Consider the following 24,269-nt stretch of genomic DNA (forward strand, 5'->3'; position numbering starts at 1 on the left):
TATTGAATTTATTCCTTTTGGTCAAATGGTCTGGTCTGGTCTTTTTTTTTTCAACTTTTTGGTAACTACCATTTTTTTTTTGGTATCTCAATCACTCTAATTCACCCTAGCATTGGTAACAAATTGAATCGTGGGCCCCACCTATCACTTAGAGAAACATAGTTTAAAAACAAAATAAAAATAGAAGTGAAAAGGACTCAACGAGATATGGTGAAACTATCATGTTATTTCTAACACCTGAGCTCTGTGCTTTTATGAATAGACTCTTCTAGATGTTGCCATCTAATCAGATTGGTTCCTCAACTCCTACAACCAAAATGCTTCCATCCACTTAGATTGGTTAGTGCCATCCTTAATAAACATAAATTTCTAGGCTCTGGAGTTTATTAATGCAACTAAAAAGTTTCTCCCCTACCCCCAAACTTAAATCTAACATTGTCCTCAATGTTCTAAAGATAAATTAAAAGCACGAACAAGGAGAAACTGTTACCATTTGAAGCAAAAGAGATAAGGAAAGATATTGCCGTGTTGCATGAATGTTGGGTTACCTCCCAAGAAGTGCTAAGTTTAAAGTCTTCAGCCAGACTAAGAAAGGATTAGTCACCTCAAAGAATCATAAAGTAATAGACGAAATTTCTGTGGGTCATCAAAACCAAATAGAGCTATCACAAATAAAAGGAATCTGCAACCTGTCAAGAAAATAAACAAATAAAGCACACCCTTGGCTAGTTTCCTATTTAAGACAACTACAGCTAGCTATGGTTCAGGTTCAGGTTCTATAACTGGGTCCAAATAAAATATTTTCATGGGTTGGAATTCCTCAAAGCTAAGATCCGGTTCAGGTATTAGAGTCTGAAGAAACTCAAGTAAAAATTTAAAAGCACATAATAATAACCTGAATAATTGTGGATCCTTAAAGTCAATCAGTTTTGACTCACACAGCTGACCACAATGAGAGTGGTGGTCTATCTTAAGCAAATGTGTCAGTTCTATTTTCCTAAAGTACTTAGGGTTAGTCTCAAAACTTAATATTCGACACATTTGAAAATCATTCATTCCCACATTTGGAAGAAAAGTATTTGGTGGGAAAACAAAGTCGATCTTAGTATCATAGCCTGGTCTAACCTCATCAACCAGAGGATGGGTTTCTAACAACTGAACTTCCTTATGGACATCACTAGGTTCAGGAAAACGTGTATGAAGATAATCTTTTAAAATGGTTGAGGCACATATGTCAAGTCCCAAGTGAGGGACCTTTCTAATAGTTAAAGCACATGGAGAATGATAATCACCCCCAAACTTAGAGTTTTCAGTGTCTCTAGAAAGACTAGTCACAACTTCCCTAATTTCAAGGTCATTAGATTCCTGAAAATGGTCAATTGCTTCTTCTAGGTTATACTCAGGTGATGCCTCCTCACACATGTTTAAATGCTCTACGATTTCATCTTCTTCGTCTAAGACTATTGTTTCTAAATTGCTAGACTCTAAAACGATATTCTCAGAATAAACTCGTTCCTCTAAACCATTATCGACTTCGTAATCAAAAGGAAATACTACATCATCTAAAGAAGTGGTATCTCTAATCAAATCCTCGTCCTTTTGAATAGGTGAATAATCATTAAAATTATCGGGATCTGAACCAGAAATAACACTATCATCATAAAGTTCATTTGGAGTAACAAATTCCTGATCACTATGCCTACATATTTCAAATTCTTCATCAACACTATCCTCGTCATAATCATCATAATAGCATGAAAATGGTTGAACCTCATCTAAAGTGGTGTTACCAATTCTAACCTCGACATCTTGATTATGCAAATAACTATCCTCATTTTCAAGGGTACTATTGGAAACACTATATTGGAAATTAAGACTATCTTGAGAAGTTCTGTTCTGGGCCTCTAATAAAAGCTTTTGAATCGACTCACATGACTTCCTTATGGTATCGTGTATAGAAGGTTCACTCATGGGTACATTTTGTTTATTCATTTCTAACACAAACCTATTTGTATTCTCAGTTAATTGTTTGAGAGACTCTTCTAGAGGAAGAACAGGTTCAGAAGGATCATAATAAGGACTAATTTTCAACATTTTCATTATATTGTCCAAAGACGAGGAACTAGTACTATAATAATCCTTATTTTCTTGCTCGTATGACCGGTGTGTGTGTGTATAGTAATTGGGCTCACCATGGTATGAGCCGTAACCTTGAAAAGGTTGATGTTCCCAATCACTATTCACACTATGGTTAAAATTGTAACGTCCATTTTGAAACTCAGTCGGATATTCGTTGTATTGGCTATTGTGATACCAGTTCGACATTCTTTTGCAGGGGTGTGAGTTATCACAAAATAAAACCCACTGACAGGGGATTCGTGGGTGGATAGAGTCTTACCTCCCGTACCAGACGGGCGATGAACCGTTGAAGTCGACTCAGGCCACCGACTCCGATGTTAGTGTACGAACCCGAGGGGCCGAGACAGTATCGTAACTGTCGTCCTTCCCTGCAAACAGTTGATATTTAATTTTGACCCTTTCTTAGGGTTTAAAAATAATGTCCAAGAATGTCCAAAAAGTCCAAAAATAAAAATGTCCAAAAAGGAAAAGAAAAATTACAAAAATAACACCTTATTTACAGTTTCTAAAAATAAAACAAAATAACTATATACAAAATCTTCTTCTTCACTCCTTTCGGATTCCTCTTTTCTTTCCTTCTTTGGCGATGCTTTCCTTTTATAACACTTTTTCTTTCCTTGTAGCTTCGCTCGAAATCTAAAAAGAATCAAAAAATACCAAAGGCGTAAAAGAGAACAAAAATTCTAAAAGAAATAAAATAAATCTAAAACCTAAAACCTAATACAAATCCGCGTCGGCGGCGCCAAAAATTGATATGATTTTAATTATTGTAGAAAAAGTGGTAATAAGATTCGTTCAACTCGGACTTGATAAGATTGGGTTCTAGACTTAAAATAAAAATATAATATATATATATATATATATACAAAAGGTTTGTCACAATGTCGAGAGAGACTGAGACTCAGGATTCCACCAAATTCCATTCATGTGACTCAAATAATAATTCCAATCAATTATAGTTCAAATAATAAAAATATGGACTCTTATTCTTTGCCAAAAATAGATTATTGAAAAGCAATGACTGTAAATCAAAAGCATGATGTACCAAAAATACATAGACCAAGCATACACCATCAAACGAAATCACACTCATTCAATAAAAATCATAAATCGATTAAAAATCAATGCAAATAGTCATAAAAGAATTATTAGAACTACCACATGCGTGAAATAGGGCTTCCTCCGTCATCCTAGTGTTTGGGTTTAGCTCCTCATATTAATCAATTGCTCAAAATACATGTTTATAGCTCAAAAGTTGATTAAAAGAGTGAAAAGAATAAAATCAGTGAATCTGCGACCCACAGAAGGCGTCCAGAAAAGAACGATAACATTGAAGTGCTTCTGTTGCTGTTGTTTTAAGACTGTCTTGCGTCTGTCCTTGTCACTGTAGAAGAACGACTGTCTGTGGAAGTCCGTTCTTCGTGTTCTTCAGGATCTTCGTGTAGCAGCAGCAACAACAGAGACGGGCCTCCTGTAATCTCTGATTCTCGCCTCCTGAGCTCTCCTATCGACCCCAAACTCCTCGTCCTTCTTCTAGGGGACCTAAGCATCCTATTTATACACAAAAGGGTCATTGAATCTTTCCCAAATCGCATCAAAATTCCCTTTTTCCTTTCTTGGCAGTCACGGCAATAATCGCTTCCCAAATTTGTTTTACGCGTTTCTGAGCTTTCCCACTTATCTCAAACTCTTCCTTGGATAGATATCAATCTTTGGGAAGTACTTTAATCTCCCTAGAATTCCAAAAATAGCTCCAAACAGGGACCCGTGTGTAACTTAACCTTGATTTCCTTTTTCCGGCTATTCTAGCCAAATTCAGCCCATGAAATCACCCATATTAGCATTGTATATCTATATCACGTCCATCCCATGAAAATAGGCCATTGAATCTCATTAAAACACGTCCAATAATCCAACCCTAAATCTGCCAGAACTGTTGTAAATTTTTCCCGCCATTTTTTGCATTTGAATTTTGAAGAAGATGACCTCCCCCTATCCAGTTCTGGTGTCCTTTTAGCACATGCCCGAAATGGGTTACCCCTTATCCAAAGCGAGAGTCCGAATAGAAAATGTCCTCCCAGGTGCCTTTAACAACTTTTCGAGCCAATTTCGCCGCAAAAGCTTATTTCTCCAAAAACACCTACAAAGAGATAAAATACCGAAATAAGTACAAAAATGGGTACTAACAATATACACAATAGATATGAAAATAGACACATAAATGCGTCTATCAAATACCCCCAAACTTATTATTTGCTAGTCCCGAGCAAATCAAAACTACAAAATAAAATCCTAACTCACTGTTGCAGGCATCGTCGATTTCATTTAGCGTATGCAATAAGCCTTTAAACCCCTAGGTGGACCTAGTGGCGGAGTGTTGTCTCCGGAGGGCTTACAAGAGATATACCCACAAAACCTTTACTACTCCAGACCCTAACTATTTACGCAGAACCTTGGAAGGCACTAAAGAATCTCCTTGGTTGGCATACTTATTGACTACATGAGGAAGTACCCTGATGCGAAATTCCAATTGTTGTACACGAGTTTGCACTCAAGCATACTAAAATTCATATATAAGTGACAGATCCCTACTCAGATATTTTCACTATGGACATCATATTCAGAGTCAAAACTAATCACATGGATAGATCAAGAAGATGTATATAGAAAAACATAGATGGTTTTGATGTTTAGTGAAAGGCGTTTCCCATATCTGTCTGAAGGCCTCCGCCAAAATGAACCTATCCTAATGGATTGTTTCTCTGGGAGGAGGAGACCAATGCAAATTATGTCTGTTCTGCCTATGAGGGTTTACAGTTTTCTTCCGACACATGTCAGTGAAATCAGAAAGATACTTCCTGCAGTTTTGAATAATAGTTTCAGGTGACACTGAAACTCCCTTGAAAATGGTATCACATCTGTGAGACCATATGCACCAAGCTACAATAGCTATTCTGCAGATTATATCTTCATTAATCTGTCCAGATTGAAACTGCGTGAAATGACTTATTATCCAGTCTTTGAGAGTGACATCAGAAGGACTTCTTACACCCAACACAGCAAACAAGACCAAGTGAACGATGTGCCATTCCAGAATACAGTGAGAAGTTGTTTCAGTGACTTGCTTGCAGAAAGAACAACTATAATCACCATCAATAACATGCGTTAGTTTATCTCTTGAAGGAAGAACATCCCTCACACATTTCCAGAGAAATTGCTGGACTCTTGGCAATAATGGCAACCTCCACAACCTTTTAAAAACACTCTTCATATCATCACTAACTATTTGACCTGCATTTTTCTCTTGAAACATTTTCTTGTAGGCAGACTTGACTGAGAAACCTCCATTTTTCTCCAAGGTCCAAACAAGTTTATCTTCATAGTCTGGAAAAATATTAATATTAAGAATAACATTTGCAGTCTGATCTTCAAAAAGTGAGAATAGCAGATCTGAATTCCAACTGCAGTTGTCAGCAGCCATAAGTTGATAAACATGAGTATAATGGGAAGTATTAATAGCACCTTGTTTAGGAATTGGCGGTTCATGCATTCCATGCACCCAGTTATGCTTCCAAATAAGAATTTTATGGCCATTACCAAGAGACCAAAAACTGAACTTGAGGATGAAGTTAATCTCATAACTGATGCTAGTCCAAGACCAAGTGGTGTTTTTGCCTTTCTTTATATTAGAAACTTGGCCATCAGGGAAGTATTTTGCCTGTAAACATTTAGCACATATAGAAGTCTGATCTGTACACAATCTCCATGAGGATTTTGCCAAGAGAGCTCTATTGAACAGATGCAGATCTCTAAAGCCCAACCCTCCTTCTTCTTTTGGAGCATTCACACTTTTCCAAGTTATCAGTTGCCTTCCCTTGTTTGACTCTTTTTCTCCTCCAGAACATTTGCTGTGTTGAGTTCATTTTCTTGATGGTAGAATCTGGTAATTTGAAACTCAGCATATGGTGAACTGGTATTGCATTTGTAACACCTCTGACCATTACAGACCTAGCAGCTTCAGACATATTAAAACATCTCCATTTTGTTAGTCTTGCTTCCATTTTACTGTTTAGAATAGAGAAAGGAATTTTCTTGTTTCTACCAATAAAGAATAGAAGACCCAAGTATTTTTCCTCATTGAGATTCATTTGCCTGACTTGAAGAAAACCACTTACTGTTTGACAAGATGAAGGAGACATATTCTTGCTAAAATAAATTGCTGATTTATGGAAATTGATGAGCTGACCAGAGCAAGAACTGAAGTCTTCTATAAGTTGAAGAAGCTTCCTGGTTTGGTCTAAGTTTGCCTTGCAAAACAAGAGACAATCATCTGCAAATAGCAAATGGTTAATCTTTGGAGCAGATCTTGATATTTTCATACCTGTTAACTGTTTTGTGACTTCATAATGATTCATATTTCTTGAGAATGGCTCCATTGCTAGAATAAACAGGTAAGGGGAGAGAGGATCCCCTTTCCTAATACCTCTTGTAGGTTTGAAAGAAGGAGATGGAGATCCATTAACCATAATCTCATTTTGTGTAGTTGAGATACATTGATGTATGAGCTGACATAACTTTTCAGAAAAGCCAAACTTCTTAAGAACATTCATAAGAAACTTCCATTCTAGCCTATCATAGGCTTTTGATATATCCATATTTAAAGCCAAGTGACCAGTTCTACCTTTTTTCTTCTTCATAGCTTGAACTAATTCTTGAACCAAACAAATATTTTCAGAGATCAATCTCCGTGGGACATATGCTGATTGCATGGGAGAAATGATGTTTACCATATCCTTCTTTATTCTCAGTGCAATGACTTTGGAAATAATTTTGTAAATTGTATTACAAAGAGTAATGGGTCTGAAATCTTCTGGTTTTTGAGCTGAGTTAACTCTGGGAATTAAAGTTACTCTAGTGCTGTTTAATTTCTTCAATAGAAAACCTGAGTGAAAAAAAGCTTGAACCACTTTGCAAATATCATCTTTAACCACTGACCATTGAGATTGATAGAAACCAGGAAGAAAACCATCTGGTCCTGGGGAAGTCCAGGGGCTCCATGGACATAAGAGCTTTGTGTATTTCTTGTTCACTTGGGATTGCAACCAGTTCTTCATTGTCTTGCTGAGTGATGCAGGAAGGGATATGTTGAAGAAAGTTGTGGCAATCTGCTGGATTACCTGTAGTACTGATAGTTTGAAAGTGATTTACTAGCATCTGCTCTATTGAAGATTTATCTTGACACCAGGAACCATCTGGAGCTTTAAGTGAATCTATCTTGTTTCTTGTTCTTCTTTGGTTGGCTCTAATATGGAAGTACTTGGAATTTTTGTCCATGTCATTATAAAACCTATCCCTTGATTTCTGTTTGTTTGAACTTGCTTGAATATCATTTAAAGATTCAATCTGCTTCTCTAACTCTATGACTTTAGAAGTATTGCTGCCATAAATATCTGTAGCTTGCAGGTTAGATAACTCTTCTTTAAGATCAAAAGTTTTGCTTGAATTACTCATTTTCTCCAAAATTTTCTTCTTCTTCTTCTTCTTCTTCTCTTCCCTCTGAATTTCTTTAGTTTTGATTTTCAGTTTCATCACTTCACTTAAAGAGATGAATTAGTCTTAATTCATTTGTTAATCACGACTAATAATGTTAATCAGGTTTTATTATCTAAAATCATACGGGTCATATTAGTCTTTTATAGAAATATATATTGAGGGGTGTCCCAATTGATATTTGGTGACCCTAGAAAGCCCCAAAAAAGCTTGACTTTATAAGCCCCAATAATAGAGTTCAAGAAATAACCCATACATAACTATCCTTACATAATCATGAAGTATTAACACTTATTATATAAGGGTAGTTATGTCATTATCAAAAAAGATGAATAAGGAGTGATGTTGTTTTTTATTTAGTGACCCTATTTTAATATTATTTAATATGCCTCCAAAAAGAATCCAGTATGCCTCAAAACAGGTTTCAAATGAAACCCGCTGCGACCAAATAGAGAGCAGCAGTATTTTGCCTCTTCATCTCCTCTATATCACCCACATTTTTCTTGATTCTGCTCTACAACCGGAAAGAGTTAGCATTCAGGGTTTATTTACAATGGTTGAAAATGCCGAGAAGGAATCTAGACATATCGCATCTGATGAAGTATCAACACATTTCAAAACCCTAATCAACAATGGCATCATCGATCCATTCTCTTAAACAATCACAAAATCTCATGTATATATGTTCTCTTTTTTGATGTTGGAAATCAATAGGTATCCCTAGATGTTCCAAGTTGTAATCGTCTTCTTTTGTTTCATTGCAGATTGGGGAAGCTACAGGACAGGAGTGCAATATCATCACATTTTAATGAACCTTCAGAGCGTTGGGTTGCTCAAGTTGCTCCTGATTTCAATAGGAATACGCGGGTCAAGCTCTATGAAGACTGATCTTTATTACACATTCCTCAAGCTAAGGTGCCCTTTCTTAGTCTCATTTCCAGAAATTGGGTCTTCATCTTCTCATGGGAAGTTGTTGCATGTAGCCTGAACCCTGACTTTACTGGGGAGTCTGGCAGTCTGCCATCACAATTGTAGCAATATGTATCATTGTACTTCTGTGGTTTCCTTCACACCATTTAACCGGCTTCATCACTACAATTTCCTTTTAAGTAGATAATGTTTGTGCAATTACTGTCTCTGGAATGTTTATTTCTAATCTAGATAGAAGGAAGTTGCTCAAGTAAGTGATAGTGTGCGAAAGTGTACTCGAACGATGTCTGTTGACTGTGAGATGAAGTGAATGTTGCATGTTAAATAGATTGTAATGAGTATTTCGTTTTAAGAAGTAGGTCAAGTTTATATACTTTCAAGGCATATACAGTATTCATTTAACTTTCAAATCTATTCTCGGCAGTTTGGTATCAGATCAGGCTGTCCGGGATCATTATGTTGTCGCTTGGTCGATAGTTTGTTAGATTTTTGTCTTAATGATGATATGGCTTCATTATTGTATCGCTATCAACACGATTTAGAACTCAGGCAATCAAATCAACCTCAAATGCGATGGTTGCAAAGTACTCACACTAGCCTTACTCTCTTTGGTTTCTTTACTTGATTGGGTCAGTGGACGGAAGCCCCTGAAACCTCGGCAAAAGAAAATGGAAAGAAGTTTCAGTCAGAAACAAATAGAAGAAGACTTGGGCAAAAACTCATCCCATACATACTTGCTTCCCATAGGGTGGTCGTGGCAATGCTTGCTCTTTTTATTTTTATTTTCTTTTTCTTTTTAATATACATGGAAGAGCAAATTGCTTGGTTGAGTTTGTAAGTTTGGTTATCAAGGAAAAGAACTGTTTGAAATGATTCATTTTAATACTTAATACTGAGTGTGTGGTCAAGCTGTAAGCTTGTCTCATCTCATGTCAACACCATCGCCAGTTATCATTCCACTATTTGGGATAAAACATGATTCTAATCAGTCTTTACCATTTTTTTCTGTAGCTAGTGCCATGTAATTGTGTTTCTTAACGTTTAACTAGACAAAATTCATTGAGTTTCGCTTTTCCTGATCCATCTTATGACACAACTTTTATATAATGTTCTCTATACAAAAGCATGAAGGGTAATGTGTAGCTGCGTATCCCAATTTTAGATGAAAGACCAGACTTAGAAAAGACACAGTGATATATCCTTCTTTCCGAGACTTGCCAAAGGTAATCCTACTCTCCTTCTGAATTTTGAAAGGTTTCCATGGTTGTAGTTTTAGTAACTGCAGAGCTCATGCCCTAATTGGGTGAGTATAGTAGAAAAGTCACTCATACCTCTAGACTTTCATTTTGTCATATCATCCATCTGAATTGAGTGTTACCCATTAAAGCAACACAGATAAGCTGAGTTCTGAGAGGAAAGACTGGGGAAAGCAAGGCAGTATTCAAGGCCTCCATCCCTAGCAAGGTCTTCCACTTTCCACATGGTTTCTGCCAGTCAAATTAAGAATATCAAAATTGATACACCATTTGGATGGTTTTATCTCAAACTTTATTATTGTACTCCATGATTTTGTTATATTTATATTTAATTTAATTTTTTGTTCTATGCGAGTCTGTCTGTGGTTGTTAGATCAACTTAATAGTAAGCCATGTATGCGTATTTCTGAAACTCACCTGAGCTTCCTACCGCTAGTTTTAGATTAGTGAGAAAAGCATTTTGAGTAGTGGTGTTCAAATTTTAGGTATAACTTACTCCGAGAAAGGTATGCGTGGGAGGTTCACCATCGCATCACTTTGGAGCAGACTTTATACAACTTATATCAGCCATTAAATCTTTAATCGCTTTAAAAAATGGACACTGTACACAGCAAAAAATCATGTTTTAGACTTAATTTGTGGTAGATTAGAATTGAGTAGTCGTAAACCTCAAGCCTAATAGAGGAGTATAAGATAAGGCCTAGTGAAACTGACCAGTAACCTTGATAGCATTCTATAGAGGAGATTGTTATCGCCTGTAGGCTGTGGTATTTCATTTATACCGCCTTAATCCTTCAATTTGAATTTATAACACGGCACAAGAGAAACCACTAAGACCATAATATGGTTCATATTTACGTATACATTTTTCTTCTTCAGATTGTTGGGACTGATGGTGGCATGAGTTTGAAGGATGGTATTCATGCATCTGGAAGAAAGCCCACGGTTTGATTTTTCCTCCACTTTTTTCTAGCATGTGTAGTAACTTTCTGATTAGTTTATGTAGAATTAAACTGTACTTATTGCAGTAAATCATATATACCATTTATGGTTATTTGACGTTTCATGAATGAATTTGTGCAGGGAAAGGGTGGCTATCAGTACAGCGACAAATGTGGTGGTAACATCGATGGATACAGGTGCGCGGTGTTCGAAAGAAATCACTTTGTTTGTTTTTAATTCGTTATGACTGAACTGTTAGAATCTTTTTGTTGCAACATGAACTCAAGCTAACAGAGTACTTATAACAGAAAGAACTTAACCTGCAAATTAGCTTATGTCTATGTGTTTATGCAGTTTCCATGCACAATTAAAACCATGCTCTTCATAAACTCAAACAGTTAAGCTTCATTGGATAGTAATTTGCTCAGGGGAACATACAACTTATTGGTGATGCTATGATAATAACTTATTATGATCACGTACATGCTGCAGTAGAACACACATGATACATGCATGAAGTAGTCGAACTACATAGTATTGCAGCCTTATTAACCCAGACCCAAACCCTTTGAACCTGTAGTCTGTGGTTAAATTAAATCCTTCCTGAACCACAACAGCATTGATGTCAGGATTCTCTGACTCGATCCTGGCTGCTGCAATCTGCCCATCGAACCCAATTAAATCTGTTCAAATTTAGTGTTGATCTTATGTAACTACGAGATAATTAGCTAAATCATATATTTCCATACATATAAACATAAGAGGAAATCAAGGTTATACTAAATATGAGCTCGACGTATAACTGAAACTGACCTTGGCATTCGTCTCCCATCTTAAAATTTGTTCAATCTACCATGTTTGTTAGTTCTGTTGTGTGTGCTTTAGTGCTTATGATTAGATTCGTCACTAGTCTGGGTTTAAATAGGTTTCCGGAGTTGGATTTATTTCTCAATACAATATGCTCAGGCAGTGCAGTAATCTTTGATGGATGGATTTGAATATAAATTGAAATATGACATTTTTTTATGAAGATTTTCTGTTTTTGTTTTAATAGATAATTATGCTGTTGATTTTTATTATTTTCCTCTGAGTTATGGATAGAAAACAATTAATGAATAGAAAACAATTAATATCTGCTGTAGTTTTGATTGATTTTAAGCGGGTCAATTTTCTACAATTTCATAGTAAGTTTCTAATTTCACACCTACCAGGGAAAAGTTGACTCCATCAATCTGATTCAACAACTGATATATCGATTAATTATTAACACCAGTAGCTAGGCTAGTAATTGTTTGTATGATTGCAACTCAGGCACTAGTGTTTATTGTAGAAGCCTGAGCACACATAAATCACATTACATAAGAAAGTTCACATCACGGGCTAGCTTATTAATTGCTAGAAATGAAAGGGTATATCCCACGATTCATTTTGGAAGGACATTTTGTTCTGACATACGTGGCTAACATTATCAGTCACTTGATTAGAGATTCCTAGGACATAATTACGGGACCTAGTAGGATGTTGGCTGCATAGACTTGCACATTTGTGTTGTAAATGAGGCTTACTTAGCTATGGTGGTTGATGACTTTTGTAGTTGAGGAACCTGCTCAAACCTCATTATCAGTTTTATAGTTTTATGGTGTAAATGACCACGTAGTTCTAGTTTTGTTGGTGTGTCCATTTTGTAGCTTCAAGCATAGCCCAAAACTCAGCTTTACTGGCATGCTGGGATCTTCTATAAGTCCTTTGGGTGCAAGAAATTTGCCTGCATTATCTCTGGTTAGATTGGAAATTCAGGAAAAAAAGATATTTACGATGAAATGAAGCACCTATGTTATTTTTTAAGCTATTAGTGGGAGGATAAGTCCAGTGAGCATTATTATGCATGGAACTAATGCTAGTATGCATGGATGAACGAGTCTTCGTACTAGTAAGCTGATGTTGAATGATGTATGAGAATAACTCATCTTCTGATAGCAATGGGTGATCCAAAGCTGTATCCAGTTGTGGGTCCAAATGTTGATTTTTTTCCATCGCCAACTAGCCATATGGCATATCCATTTATGATACGCAGTCCATCAGTGATGCTTTGCTATATCCAGCTTTCATTTTGAACTGGTGGAGGAGATTCTTTCATAATGTGATGCAGAAGCTCCCAAGCAAGCTTAGATAGAAATGCAGAGTTGTAGTGCTGAAGATTCTACTGACCTAAACCTCCGAAGTAGCCTCATTTTATCCCTGGAGATTAGGGTAGAAATTTAGTACCTGGCTTTTCATTTCACCAGTAGTTCCGTTGGTCCATTTGTTGATTTGTTATCTGAGGGAGCTTGAGCAGATGCATTTGGTACAGGCTCATGGTACTAAGCACCGATTGAATCTGGGTTGTTTTGCCCGCTTGAGTTATTAACTTCCTCAGCTATCCCTGTAGTTTGTTTATCATTTTCTCTAGGATGTGTTTGTGACAATCGGAACGCAAATTCACGGTTTTCACTGAGATTCGTGATGACTCTTCATGTTCCTAGCTACTAAGGTTCTTCCTTCCCTTCTAACCTAACTCTTATAGCTTATAAAGGATGGGTAGAAGCTAGGATTTTACAGATAAACCCTTAGCTTAGGATTGAAGCAGTCTTAGAGTTGATATGGTGCGCGCTGTTATAGAGTTGTATCTTGCTTCGGCTCCTAACTGCTCTCCGCGTGTTAGGTGCAGATTCAGGTATCTAATATCCTAATTGGTAGGAAATCACTCATCCATATAGTGCATGAGCTCCGAGGTTACTAAGACTACAACCATGGGAACCTTCCATAATTCAAAAGGAGCGTAGAATTACCTTTGACCCTTCTCAGAAAGACAATTTTAGTTGTTGAACCATCCAGCAAAGCTCCAGGATAGCTAGCGACAAATGAGACATTAGTGACAACTTCTTCAAACCTTCAGTCTTTCAATTAGCATAATTCTACAATTTTTTTCAACAGTTCAACTCCTCCATCTCTCAGAGACAATATCACCAACATTCTACACATGAAGATCATGGGTCAGGGGGGAAAGTACTTGGGTATTTCTCTCCTTCACAGGTCCAGAGATCAAAACCTTAAACACTGTAAATACCAGAATCTGCACCGAACACGTGGACAGTGGCGGAGCTGGAAAATGAAGGTTGGGGTGGCTTGAAAACCAATTAGATTGGTAGGTGTGGCTCAAGCTTATGATTTAGGCATGAATATTTTTTTTCAAACTTAAAACCATGGTAAAATATTGTGTTTTGCTGGACTTTGGGCTGGCTTAATCTACATATAGTTCCGCCGCTGCACGTGGAGAGCAGTTAGGAGCCGAAGCAAGATACAACTCTACGACGGTGCACCATATCGACTCTAAGACTGCTTCAATCCTAAGCTGAGTTTATCTGTAAATCCTAGCTTTTACCCTTCCTTTATAAGCTGTAAAGATTAGGTTAGAATGGAGGAAAAAACTCTTCACATCCGGAGGCAAAAAACCCTCTTTACCTGTGGATGTAGACATTTAATGTCGAACCACGTTATATGCTTGTGTCTCTCTGCACTTTATTTTCTACTTATGATTTTAGCATAAATCTTGTTTTATCTGTTACTTTATTGTTTGATTTGATTAGTTGTGACATCGGGTAAACGATTGTCACAGCGACTGTTAATCCTATATTAGAAAGGTCAGTTACAGAACCACCTGTAGGCTTTTCAATATTTTGTCATATCATCCATCTAATCTGATTGCAGCTCAATAAATCAGTACGAAGAAACTAAGTTCAGAGAGGAAGGACTATGGGAATTGAAATGGCAGGATCAGTAGGGATGGCTACTTCGAGTTTGAAACCAAAACTCCATGTCAAGAGAGAATGGCAGATAGTATTCAAGGCCTTCCCTCTGTAGCAAGGTCTTCCACTGTCCTCTGAGCTTCTGCCAATCAAATTAAGAAGATCAAAACTGATACACTATATGGTTGGGTTGATCTCAAATCTGTATATGCGGTTGTTGGACCAATTTAGAAGTAAGCCACGTATAATGTATGTGAAGTTCTGAACTCATCAGAGATTCCTACCACTAGCTTTAGCTTACATGATAAAAGCTCACTAAGTAGTAATGTTCAAGTTTTACATATAATATACTCCGAGAAACGTATGCATGGGAGGTTAATCATTGTATCACTTTGAAGCTGCCCTTACACAACTTATGTTAACTATCGAATCTTTAATCATTTCCAAAAATGGACTGTGTAAACAACCTAAAATCATGTAATTCACGGTAGCTTAGAGTTGTGTGGTCATTGGCCACAGCCTAATAGAGGGTGCATCGGCCAAGGCATCGTGATACTGAACAGTAACCCTGATAGCATGCTATAGCTATTGCCTGTAGCGATTTCATATATACTGTGTTATTCTTTTGGTTTGAAATTATACCAAGGCACAAGATACACCACTTAGACCATCAGATGATTTATATTTCCTTGTATATTTTTCCTCTTCAGAGAGCAGGGTTTGTTAATGTTGAGCAGTGAAATTGTTGGAACTGGTGGTGGCATGAACTTGAAGAGAGGTGCTGATGCATCTGGAAGAAAACCCGCGGTTTGATTCTTCCTCCACTTTATTCTAACAATCTTTTGGATTAATTACGTAGAAATAAATTCTATTTGTTGCATTTGATTATATACTCCGTATAATGTTTAGGAGTGTTTGACTTTTGATGGATATTGATGCAGGCAAAGGGTGTTTACCCCACAGGCAAAATTGGTGCTAACGTCAATGGATACAGGTGTGCAATTTCATAGAAAATCACTTTGTTTGTCTTAAATTCAATGTTTGAACCGCATGTGTGATTTTTCTGTTGCAACATATTACTCAAGCTAACAAAGTACATGTAACAGAAAGAACTTAACCTGCAAATTAAATTTTGTTTATGTTCTTGCAGTTTCCATGCATAACGCTATACTCTTTAATAAACTCAAGCTTTATTGGATAGTAATTTGTTTAGGGGGACACACAACTTATTAGTAATGATATGATAACAACTTATTACGATCACGTACATGGATGCAGTAGAGTTTACGTGATTCATGCATCAAGTAATCAAACTATACAATCTAGCCAATGATGGGTGTTTCTGTCACTTTTCCAGCCTTACTAACCCAGACCCAAACCCTGTCGCACCTATAGTCTGTGGTTACATTAAATCCTTCCTGAACAACAATAGCATTGACGTTAGGATTCTCTGACTCGATCCTGGCTGCTGCAGTCTGCCCATCAAACCCAACTAATTCAGGCCATGAGTTCTTACCTGTTAAATTTTGCACAGATTTAGTCTTGGTCGTATGTAACTACAATTAGCTATATTATATATTAACTTACATATAAAACATAAGAGCAAATTAAAATTATAGTACTATATATGAGCTCAACGTATAAATGAAACTGACCTTGGCATTCGTCTCCCATTTCAAATCTTCTTGATCAATCTATTATGTCTGTTGATTGAGTTGTGTGTGATTTAGTGCTTATGATTAGATTCATTATCAAACTGGGTTTATATAGGTTTCAAGAGTTGGTCTATTTCTCAATACAATATGCTCAGACGGCGCAGTAATCTTTGACGGGATGTTGGCTTTGAATAAATAATTAAATTTTGAGTTTCCTTTTGTGGACATTTTCTGTTTTTATTTTAATAGATAATTATGGCGTCAGATCTTCTGAATCACGGATAGAAACGATTTGTTGATTGCTGAACTTTAGATTGATTTTAAGCGGGTCAATTTTCTCCTACAAGCCACATGTGTAAATGAATTGTTAACTTTAATAGTATTAAAGTTTCCAATTTTACACCTACCAGGAAAAATAGACTCCATCAATCTGATACAACAACTGATATGTAGATTTATTAAAATAAGTAACTAGGCTATTAATTGTTTGTTTGATGGGAATTCACGCACTTTTTTTTCTAATAGCCAGAGGCGCACACACATAAATTACATTATATTAGAAAGTTCTCATATGGGCTGGTTAGTGGCTAGAAATGAAGGGGGCACATCCCACATTTCATTGGATGGACTATATTCTGGCATTTATTGGCTAACATACCAACCACTTTTAATTACAGACTCGTGGGACATAACTACAGGACCAAGCTGGATGTTGGTTACATAGACTCGTACATTGTTGTGGATGTGGCTTGCTTTGCAATGGTAGAAGAGGACTTTGCAAGTCATAGAATGCAAATGATTTCATCGAGAGTTCCAAGTACAGTTCATTCTTTTAGGCAATCATAGTGACATAGACCGTTGAATTCATTTGTTTTAGGCAAATGGAGACAAAAATTCACAGTACTGGTAAAAATGATTTTTTGTCTCCATTTTCATATGGAATTCATTTCTTGCACTTCGAAACTTGCATCAAATACTAGTCCTGGTTCTGTACCCTGGGTTGTTAATTGGCTTTCTCATTTTCATCAAAAAAAAAAGTTGGCTTTCTCACATGCCGAATTTGCTACCTCCCGGCTACCAGAACCTCAAAACGTAGGCCATAAAGTTAAAACGTTGGGGCTAGGTCGCATGGGCACCGGAGATGGTCTGATCATGGATGTGAATCGTGGGCATAAACTAATGCGTCTGATCATAGATGTGAATCGTGGTCATAAAGTAATGTGGAAAACTATGCTCCAGGAGTCGAACAAACTAGCTAGCACACATCTACACTGCATTTCAGGATTTCAGGTACCGGATATACATGCAAATATTTGGGACTATAAACAAATAGACTAAAAAATAAATAAAATAGACTAGCAGGAATGCTAGTCAACAGGTGCAAATAATTAGCAACGTGCATCTTCAATTTTGGCACTGAATTTCAGCACTGCCAGATTCCGAAACTCATCCCAAAACGAGTCTCATGCTTTTGGACATGATGTTGCAGCGTATCATTATACTCGATCATTACTTGACTCAGGCGAGCCTCGATATAACCAAAACCTTGTGAAGGTTTCCACGTGTACCAAAAAATACAATTGAACCAAACTTTATGCGGGCCGGTCAAAATTGCAAACCAAAAAATCAACGATCACGAATAACCCTAATTTCTGTTGGCAGTGTCTAAGCCTTATAAATTGGAAAGCTTTCCCTCATTTGCGCCTACCTAGAGCCTCCTCTGTCTCTGAAAGAAAAGAAAACCCTAAAGATCAACAACAAACAGATCTCCCTCTGGTTATCACCATCAGTCCATCGCAATCCAGTCATGGCTGCCGATTTCAACAGCTTCAATAACTACGTCAATATTACACACAATGATTTTTTCTCTCGATAAAGTACAATTTCTTGCCAACACAAATAGCTTTAAGGGGAACAGGTATGGTCCAGAAGAATGGATCTGTGATCTTAGATCCAACCTTAACCTGTTCTTTTTCTGTTCTGGAATCGCGAAAAGTAAAATAGGATAGACTGGTGTGAAGAAATCCATATGGTAAAAGTACTTATGCAGTTACAGAAAGTCGACGATGAAAGTTCTTTTGTATTTCCCACTTATCATAATATATGTTCTCCGGTAGCACTGAAATTTTGATTAAAGTTTTGCAACAATTTAGTTTCAATTTTTATTTTCCCTTTAATTGTTTTGTAAGCCATTTTATCTGTAAATTAGCAAAAATAAATAAATTCAGAAACCTTATTTTGATCTATTATCAGTCTCTTTTACAATGTAAAAACAAATTTTGGGGACAGTTTCGCATAAATTCAGACTGTTGTTTCATTTTTATTGAGTTGAGTCTCATCGCCAGTCGGCCATTTTTAGCTTCTGGAGTTCATTTTTTTTTTTTTTTTTTGACAATTTTTCGCCATTTTCATTTCATTTCCTGGCATCCACTTTAAAACTAGCATCAAGAATCTTGAAATTTCACAAAATTGGTTAAAAAGATCAAAATCAACAATTCCTGGGTGAAATGGACAGTTAGATTTTGATATTGTTTAAATGGATAAAAATGTAAAAATAGTCAGGATGTAACCAGTTTCATCGTGTCCATTTTCAAATATTTTTTCTTATTTTTAATTTACAATACAGTTTCATCCTTCTATTTAAACTAGGATGAATCCAGTTTCATCCTTGCTATTTTTTTTTTTAACCATTTCACCAAATTACTTTTTACTCTCCATTTGAACCGTGATTTAAAAATATTTGGACAAATGATCCATTTCCGCTGAAATTTCGTGGAATAGAGATTTTGAAAGAGTGAAATCTTCTACAGACTAAACTAACACACATCTCCGGTCCAAAATTTCTCTGGTTTCAACTTTTAAGTAGCTCTTAAATCCTGTTGCGCGAGACGAGCTGTGCCGTGTCCGACTATTCCAAGCAACATTCTCGAAGCACATTCCCTTATAAACAACGTATACCCAGTCTAGACTTTTTCTTACATTTCATATGAAATCATTCATTAACTATCCTTTTAAATGTATTCAAAGTTCAAACTTGTTTGACTGCTTCATTCGGCTGAATTTTAGATAAGATTTTGGACAGTCGAGAAAAATCAAACCGTTGAGATTAGCTCCCCTGATTATTTAATTGTGTAGTTAACTTGCACTTAACTAACCATTTTGGAAAGTCTACTCTGGCTCTTCAAAACCAATCATTGATATTAAAGCAGCCAAGTCTTCTTCAACTCTGATCGTTATTATAACCGTAATTTTCCATTTCCCTCTTCTGCAAAATCATTCACCACAACAAACCTTCAAAATTTTCTAGTTCTCAGGCCACTAAATAGAAAAGCACCCTATTTCCCCGGCCATAAAACTTTTATTGCATCTTAAATATGTATAGAAGCTTCGATGCAGATGAAAATAGGTTAGAGGATTTATTTGAGACTGCGGTGAAGGAAATGGATTTTGGAGGAATTTATGCTCTCGGGATCACGAATTGTCTCATCAACCGAGTATACAAACTTGGTCCGGCTGAAATCTATGTGAGTATAGTTTTAGTTTCTCTTTATTTTGTATTTCGATTACTTTTTTTTTTCTAGAATGAAATTTTGTATTTCGATTACTTTTTTTTTTCTAGAATGAATGACAGGATATTGGATTTGTATGGTTGAAAAACATATACGGATTGTTTTGATTTCCTAAGACTAAAGGGTACATTTCCTCCCTTGTTAGATTGAAGTAATTGCACCTTTTGCGTGGAAGAAGCATGAACAAGTTCTCTTTGAAGATGTCAACAAGTTGCAATATTTGGACTTAGAGTTGGGCAATAGCTGCAGGAAATTGGTGGAGAACCCAACCATTAATGGTTTGGAGGTCTATGTTAACGTAACTCAGAATAACTCTCCAAAAACAAGATTTTGGACATTCAAAGAGCATTTTTATCCACCCCAGGGATCCTATGAAAATTACTTTTCTTTGGAAAAGATAATAGCACTCCGCTAGAAGTTGTATCGTTGTTTACGTTCGTGGTAGTGGATGTCTTTGGATTTCAGCGTGGGGTGTCTAGGGATTTTACCTTTGTATATATTTTCTTTCTTATTAATGAACATTCAGAATTTAAAGGCCATGTCATTTTATTATGATGTTCCTTACCTTTTAAAGACTTCTAGAATCTAGAATATAATTTTTATTTGTATTGGACGTTTGAACCACATATGATGGCAGATGTTTTATATAAGAAATAAAAGAACACTTGCACCAAATGCTTTATAAGAGTGGATCTTCGTTACCATCTTTTCTCTTTACGATGTTGCTGCACCCACCTCTTGTAAATATCTTTTGTCCGAGTGACATCCATTTTACACGGAGATTGTGACCATTTTTAACATTTACACCCTTAATTTTCTCAGAAAATGAGTTATATGGACAAACATCAAACCTGGTCGATATGGATGGGCAAAATATTGATCTGGGTCAAATGGACGAGAGACACATCGTTCTAAAACAGACTATTATACCCTCCACCTAATCTTCATCTTCTTCCGATACAAAAAGGAAAAGCTTCAGTAATTTCACTTTAACTATGAAAACCCGGTTTTTTCTTCTCCAGTATTCCCACCGCCACCACCACCATCGACATCGTAATCTTCTTCCCCTCCATTATTGACACCACCAATAACATCTTCACTGCCGCAAAACACCAACGCCACCATCAACAACATCAACTTTCTCCACCGCCATAACCTAAATCATCACCACCACCACCTTCTCTACCACCACTGTCGACAATCGTCGTGTTTCTCCAAAACCATCGTCAACAGCACCACCAATCGACAAAGAATTTTCTAATACCCTAATTTAATTGAAATTTTTCAAATTCATAAATTAAAAACTTAGGGTCTTGTGTGAATTGAAGTATACATGCTCAAATCGGTAAGTTTCCATCCCTAATTATTTTTTGATTATATCTGAATTTTTCATCTTGGTATACACTTTGATATTTGTTTTCTAGTTGCATCATGTGTTATCACTGGATGAAATTGGTTTCATTATGTGTTATCACTGGATGAAATTGGTTTCATCATGTGTTGCCACTAGATGAGCCTAGTTTTATCATGTGCTGCCACTAGATGAAATTGGTTTCATCATGTGTTATCACTAGATGAAATTGGTTTTACTATGTGTTGTTACTGGATGAAATTGGTTTCATCATGTGTTGCCAATGGATGAGCCTAGTTTTACCATGTGTTTCCACTGGATGAAATTGGTTTCATCATGTGTTATCACTGAATGAAATTGGTCTTACTACGTGTTATCACTGGATGAAATTGGTTTCATCATGTGTTGCCACTGGATGAGCCTAGTCTTATTCAGGTTTCATCATGTGTTAAATTTGTTGTTGTAGTTCATTTATGAAATATAAACTAAATCAAGACTTGTTTTTTTCGTCCTGACTTTGAAAATATATGTTTTTTCAGCCCTCATTCAATATAGTATTATCTATCATCATCTAATTCGGGATGAGTTATCGGAGGAGAAGAAAAAAAATATATTTGAGGATGAAAAATCACGTTCTTCTTTGAATCGAAGGTCTCGGTAACATTTAAAGAAGATAATGGAATATTGGTCCATTCCAGTTAATTAAGAAACAAAATTCTGGGTGGAATAACCAAACAGGATATTTGAACAATATCTTTTTGATTCCTGTCCATATAAACAGTATCAAAACTTACAAGTCTGTTTCACCCAGGAATTATGGGTTTTGGTCTTTTTAACCAATTTTGTGTAATTTTCTTAGGTCAATATTATTGTTTTCTTGTACTAATAGTTTGCGTGTTTTCAATTCACACAAAGCGTGTTTTTATAAAAAGAAAATAAAAGTTAAGAACAAATTATTTGTGCAACTAATATATACTTCGGATGGTATTTATGTGAGAAAGACATATTACGGTCTTTTAACAGTTAGATGAGTAAAATTCCGATAAAAAAAACCCAGTAAGATGAGTAAAATGATGTTACTAATTAAAAGTTTGTTATCAAAACTGACATTAGCATAGAGTCTTACAAACTTCTCCATCTTGAAGACAACTTTTATATGTTATCACAAAAGATTCTAATGTATACCTAGTAAAGTAGTTTTGCTTAGATTTGGAGCTCGATTGGTGTTTTAAATCTATACATCGTAGACTCGTAGTACATGAAAGAGGAAAAGAAACTATCACCTCTCTTGGTTCTTGGTGCTTGCTTCTGTGTAGAGGGTAGTATCAATAATATTGAGAATTGTGGTGAAAAATGATTGTTCGTGTTTGAATGAAAAGAAATACAGTCTAACCTCGATAAATAAATGTTCGATAAATGAATAACCTTGTCAAATGAATAATTTTCTCCGGTCCCGACTTGGGCTAAGGGACTAAATGAATAACCTCGCTAAATGCATCAATGAATAAATGTTTTTGAGTCCTTAAAGGTCCTATGAAAATATAAATGAATAATTACTTAATTCCGTACAAGAAAAAATACATAGTATACCAAAATATTTCATCCGTTCAACTATGTTTATATAAGAAGTCATTTCTTCTCAAAAAATACATGTAAAATTGATTTTTTTTCGTTCCACCTAAAAGAAAATGCATCACATCACTAACTTTTTTGTAATGATGCACAACTTCTATAACATTTCCCCATGTGTTTTAAAAATAATATTTTATGGTGATTGTTGCTTGAAAAGCCTCATTTGATATGACATTGTTATTATATGGATCAAGATCATTCTCATCATTTATTAAAGACTTGATAGTTTTTTCACTTGTAGGTAATTCCATAATGCATCATTCTCGTTAGGATCATCAGTTCAAAAGATGTTCGACATCCATTACAATTCTATTACGCAAATTAAATTTGACATCAGTTAATAAGATAAAAAAAATACGTCTAAAAAATATATATATTCATTTATCTATAAATAAATAACCTCGTCAAAAGAATATTTTTATGGTCCCGAGGCTATTCATTTATCGAGGTTACACTGTACATCAATAAAGTTAATTGTTTAGGTGGGGTTTGAAAGGTTAATTGAGACATGTGAAACACTAGCATGCACAAACAATTTCTAATTCAAGCAACTGTGAAAACTTGGAAAGGAAGTTGCCTTGCATACGGTATCAATAGAGTGGTTACAAAGAGAAAATATCATGGCTTTTGAATCAAGGACTGGCGCATATTTGTTGCACGCCAAGTACTTTGATGTGATATATTCTCTACATCGGCAAGTACTATGTAGACTCATCTCTCTCATCTTACCAATTTACTATCATTTAATTTCTTACTCGAATTTGTTGATCAAATTACATAACTAGGAATTGATGGTATGATTGTGTAGTTAGAGGTGTCACTGACAGTCTTATAGTTATATGTATGGTTTGTTGGTTAGTTGAAAGTTGTGAAATCGTGATGATGTTAGATCAAAATATTTAAAATAATGTCCAAGTAAAAAGGTTTTCTAATTAGTCGTTAATTATGATGAAACTCTTGGAAATGGTTGGATCTTTGGATCCTAACATCTCCACTATCAACTATCAGTAGACTTGTTATTTGTTTTGGATGTGTCACATTTAGTCCAAACAATACCATTTAAACATGTCATGTTACTAAGGAATCGGTTTGGAATGGTTACATTTAATCATAGGAATTTATTCTGTTACTGTGAAGCTAAAGGTCTTGAAAGTCTATGTTGTTTGTTAAATTACTTGGAGTCGGTTGAAAACTTTATGGGCTGTATTGTAATCCTTGTAACTCGCCCTATTTGGAATCGTGCAATTATGAATGTTAATGTATAAGGCTTGCTTCTTTTTCGAAAAAAAAAAAAAATTAGTCGTGAATTTGATGAATGCTTCAAAGAAAACATTTGAGTTCATTATTTTTTTTCTTGTTTAAATGAGGGCTGTGGGTTTTAAAAGAGTTGTCAATTTTTAGTCCCATACGTGGAAAGTGGATAAGGGGTGTGTAAATATGATAAAAAAGACTGGATTGCG

At 35.8% G+C, this 24,269-nt stretch overlaps 3 protein-coding genes and 1 long non-coding RNA gene across 6 annotated transcripts; 2 read left to right on the forward strand and 2 right to left on the reverse strand.

Annotated features, from left to right (window-relative positions):
* Window positions 1-4,885: 4,885 nt before the first annotated feature.
* LOC113291845 lies at window positions 4,886-7,650 on the reverse strand. Its single transcript, XM_026541334.1, has 3 exons — window positions 7,317-7,650; window positions 5,961-7,174; window positions 4,886-5,857 (listed from the first exon to the last, which is right to left on the reverse strand). The coding sequence occupies exons 1-3, from the start codon at window positions 7,648-7,650 to the stop codon at window positions 4,886-4,888; spliced, it is 2,520 nt and encodes an 839-aa protein (XP_026397119.1).
* A 473-nt stretch (window positions 7,651-8,123) lies between these two features.
* LOC113290169 (photosystem II 10 kDa polypeptide, chloroplastic-like) lies at window positions 8,124-17,241 on the forward strand. Of its 3 annotated transcripts, XM_026539722.1 has the most exons (7): window positions 8,124-8,365; window positions 8,454-8,604; window positions 10,755-10,820; window positions 10,959-11,014; window positions 15,313-15,409; window positions 15,544-15,596; window positions 16,935-17,241. In XM_026539722.1, exons 3-7 carry the CDS (start codon window positions 10,776-10,778, stop codon window positions 17,101-17,103), a joined length of 420 nt encoding a protein of 139 aa, XP_026395507.1. In that variant the 5' UTR covers window positions 8,124-8,365; window positions 8,454-8,604; window positions 10,755-10,775; the 3' UTR covers window positions 17,104-17,241. The 3 variants fall into 3 exon arrangements, with proteins under 3 accessions (XP_026395507.1, XP_026395508.1, XP_026395509.1); XM_026539723.1 differs by lacking the exons at window positions 8,124-8,365; window positions 8,454-8,604 and adding an exon at window positions 9,747-9,842; XM_026539724.1 differs by lacking the exons at window positions 8,124-8,365; window positions 8,454-8,604; window positions 10,755-10,820; window positions 10,959-11,014 and adding an exon at window positions 14,227-14,721.
* On the reverse strand, window positions 15,776-16,378 carry LOC113290170. Its single transcript, XR_003331446.1, has 2 exons — window positions 16,258-16,378; window positions 15,776-16,118 (listed from the first exon to the last, which is right to left on the reverse strand). It is a non-coding gene; the product is annotated as an uncharacterized LOC113290170 (long non-coding RNA).
* A 1,758-nt stretch (window positions 17,242-18,999) lies between the features above and the next one.
* Window positions 19,000-20,365, forward strand: LOC113286452. Its single transcript, XM_026535076.1, has 2 exons — window positions 19,000-19,781; window positions 19,972-20,365. Exons 1-2 carry the CDS (start codon window positions 19,632-19,634, stop codon window positions 20,239-20,241), a joined length of 420 nt encoding a protein of 139 aa, XP_026390861.1. The 5' UTR covers window positions 19,000-19,631; the 3' UTR covers window positions 20,242-20,365.
* The last annotated feature ends 3,904 nt before the right edge of the window (window positions 20,366-24,269 follow it).

The sequence above is a fragment of the Papaver somniferum genome, chromosome 6, assembly GCF_003573695.1.
Source record: "Papaver somniferum cultivar HN1 chromosome 6, ASM357369v1, whole genome shotgun sequence".
NCBI lineage: Eukaryota > Viridiplantae > Streptophyta > Magnoliopsida > Ranunculales > Papaveraceae > Papaver > Papaver somniferum.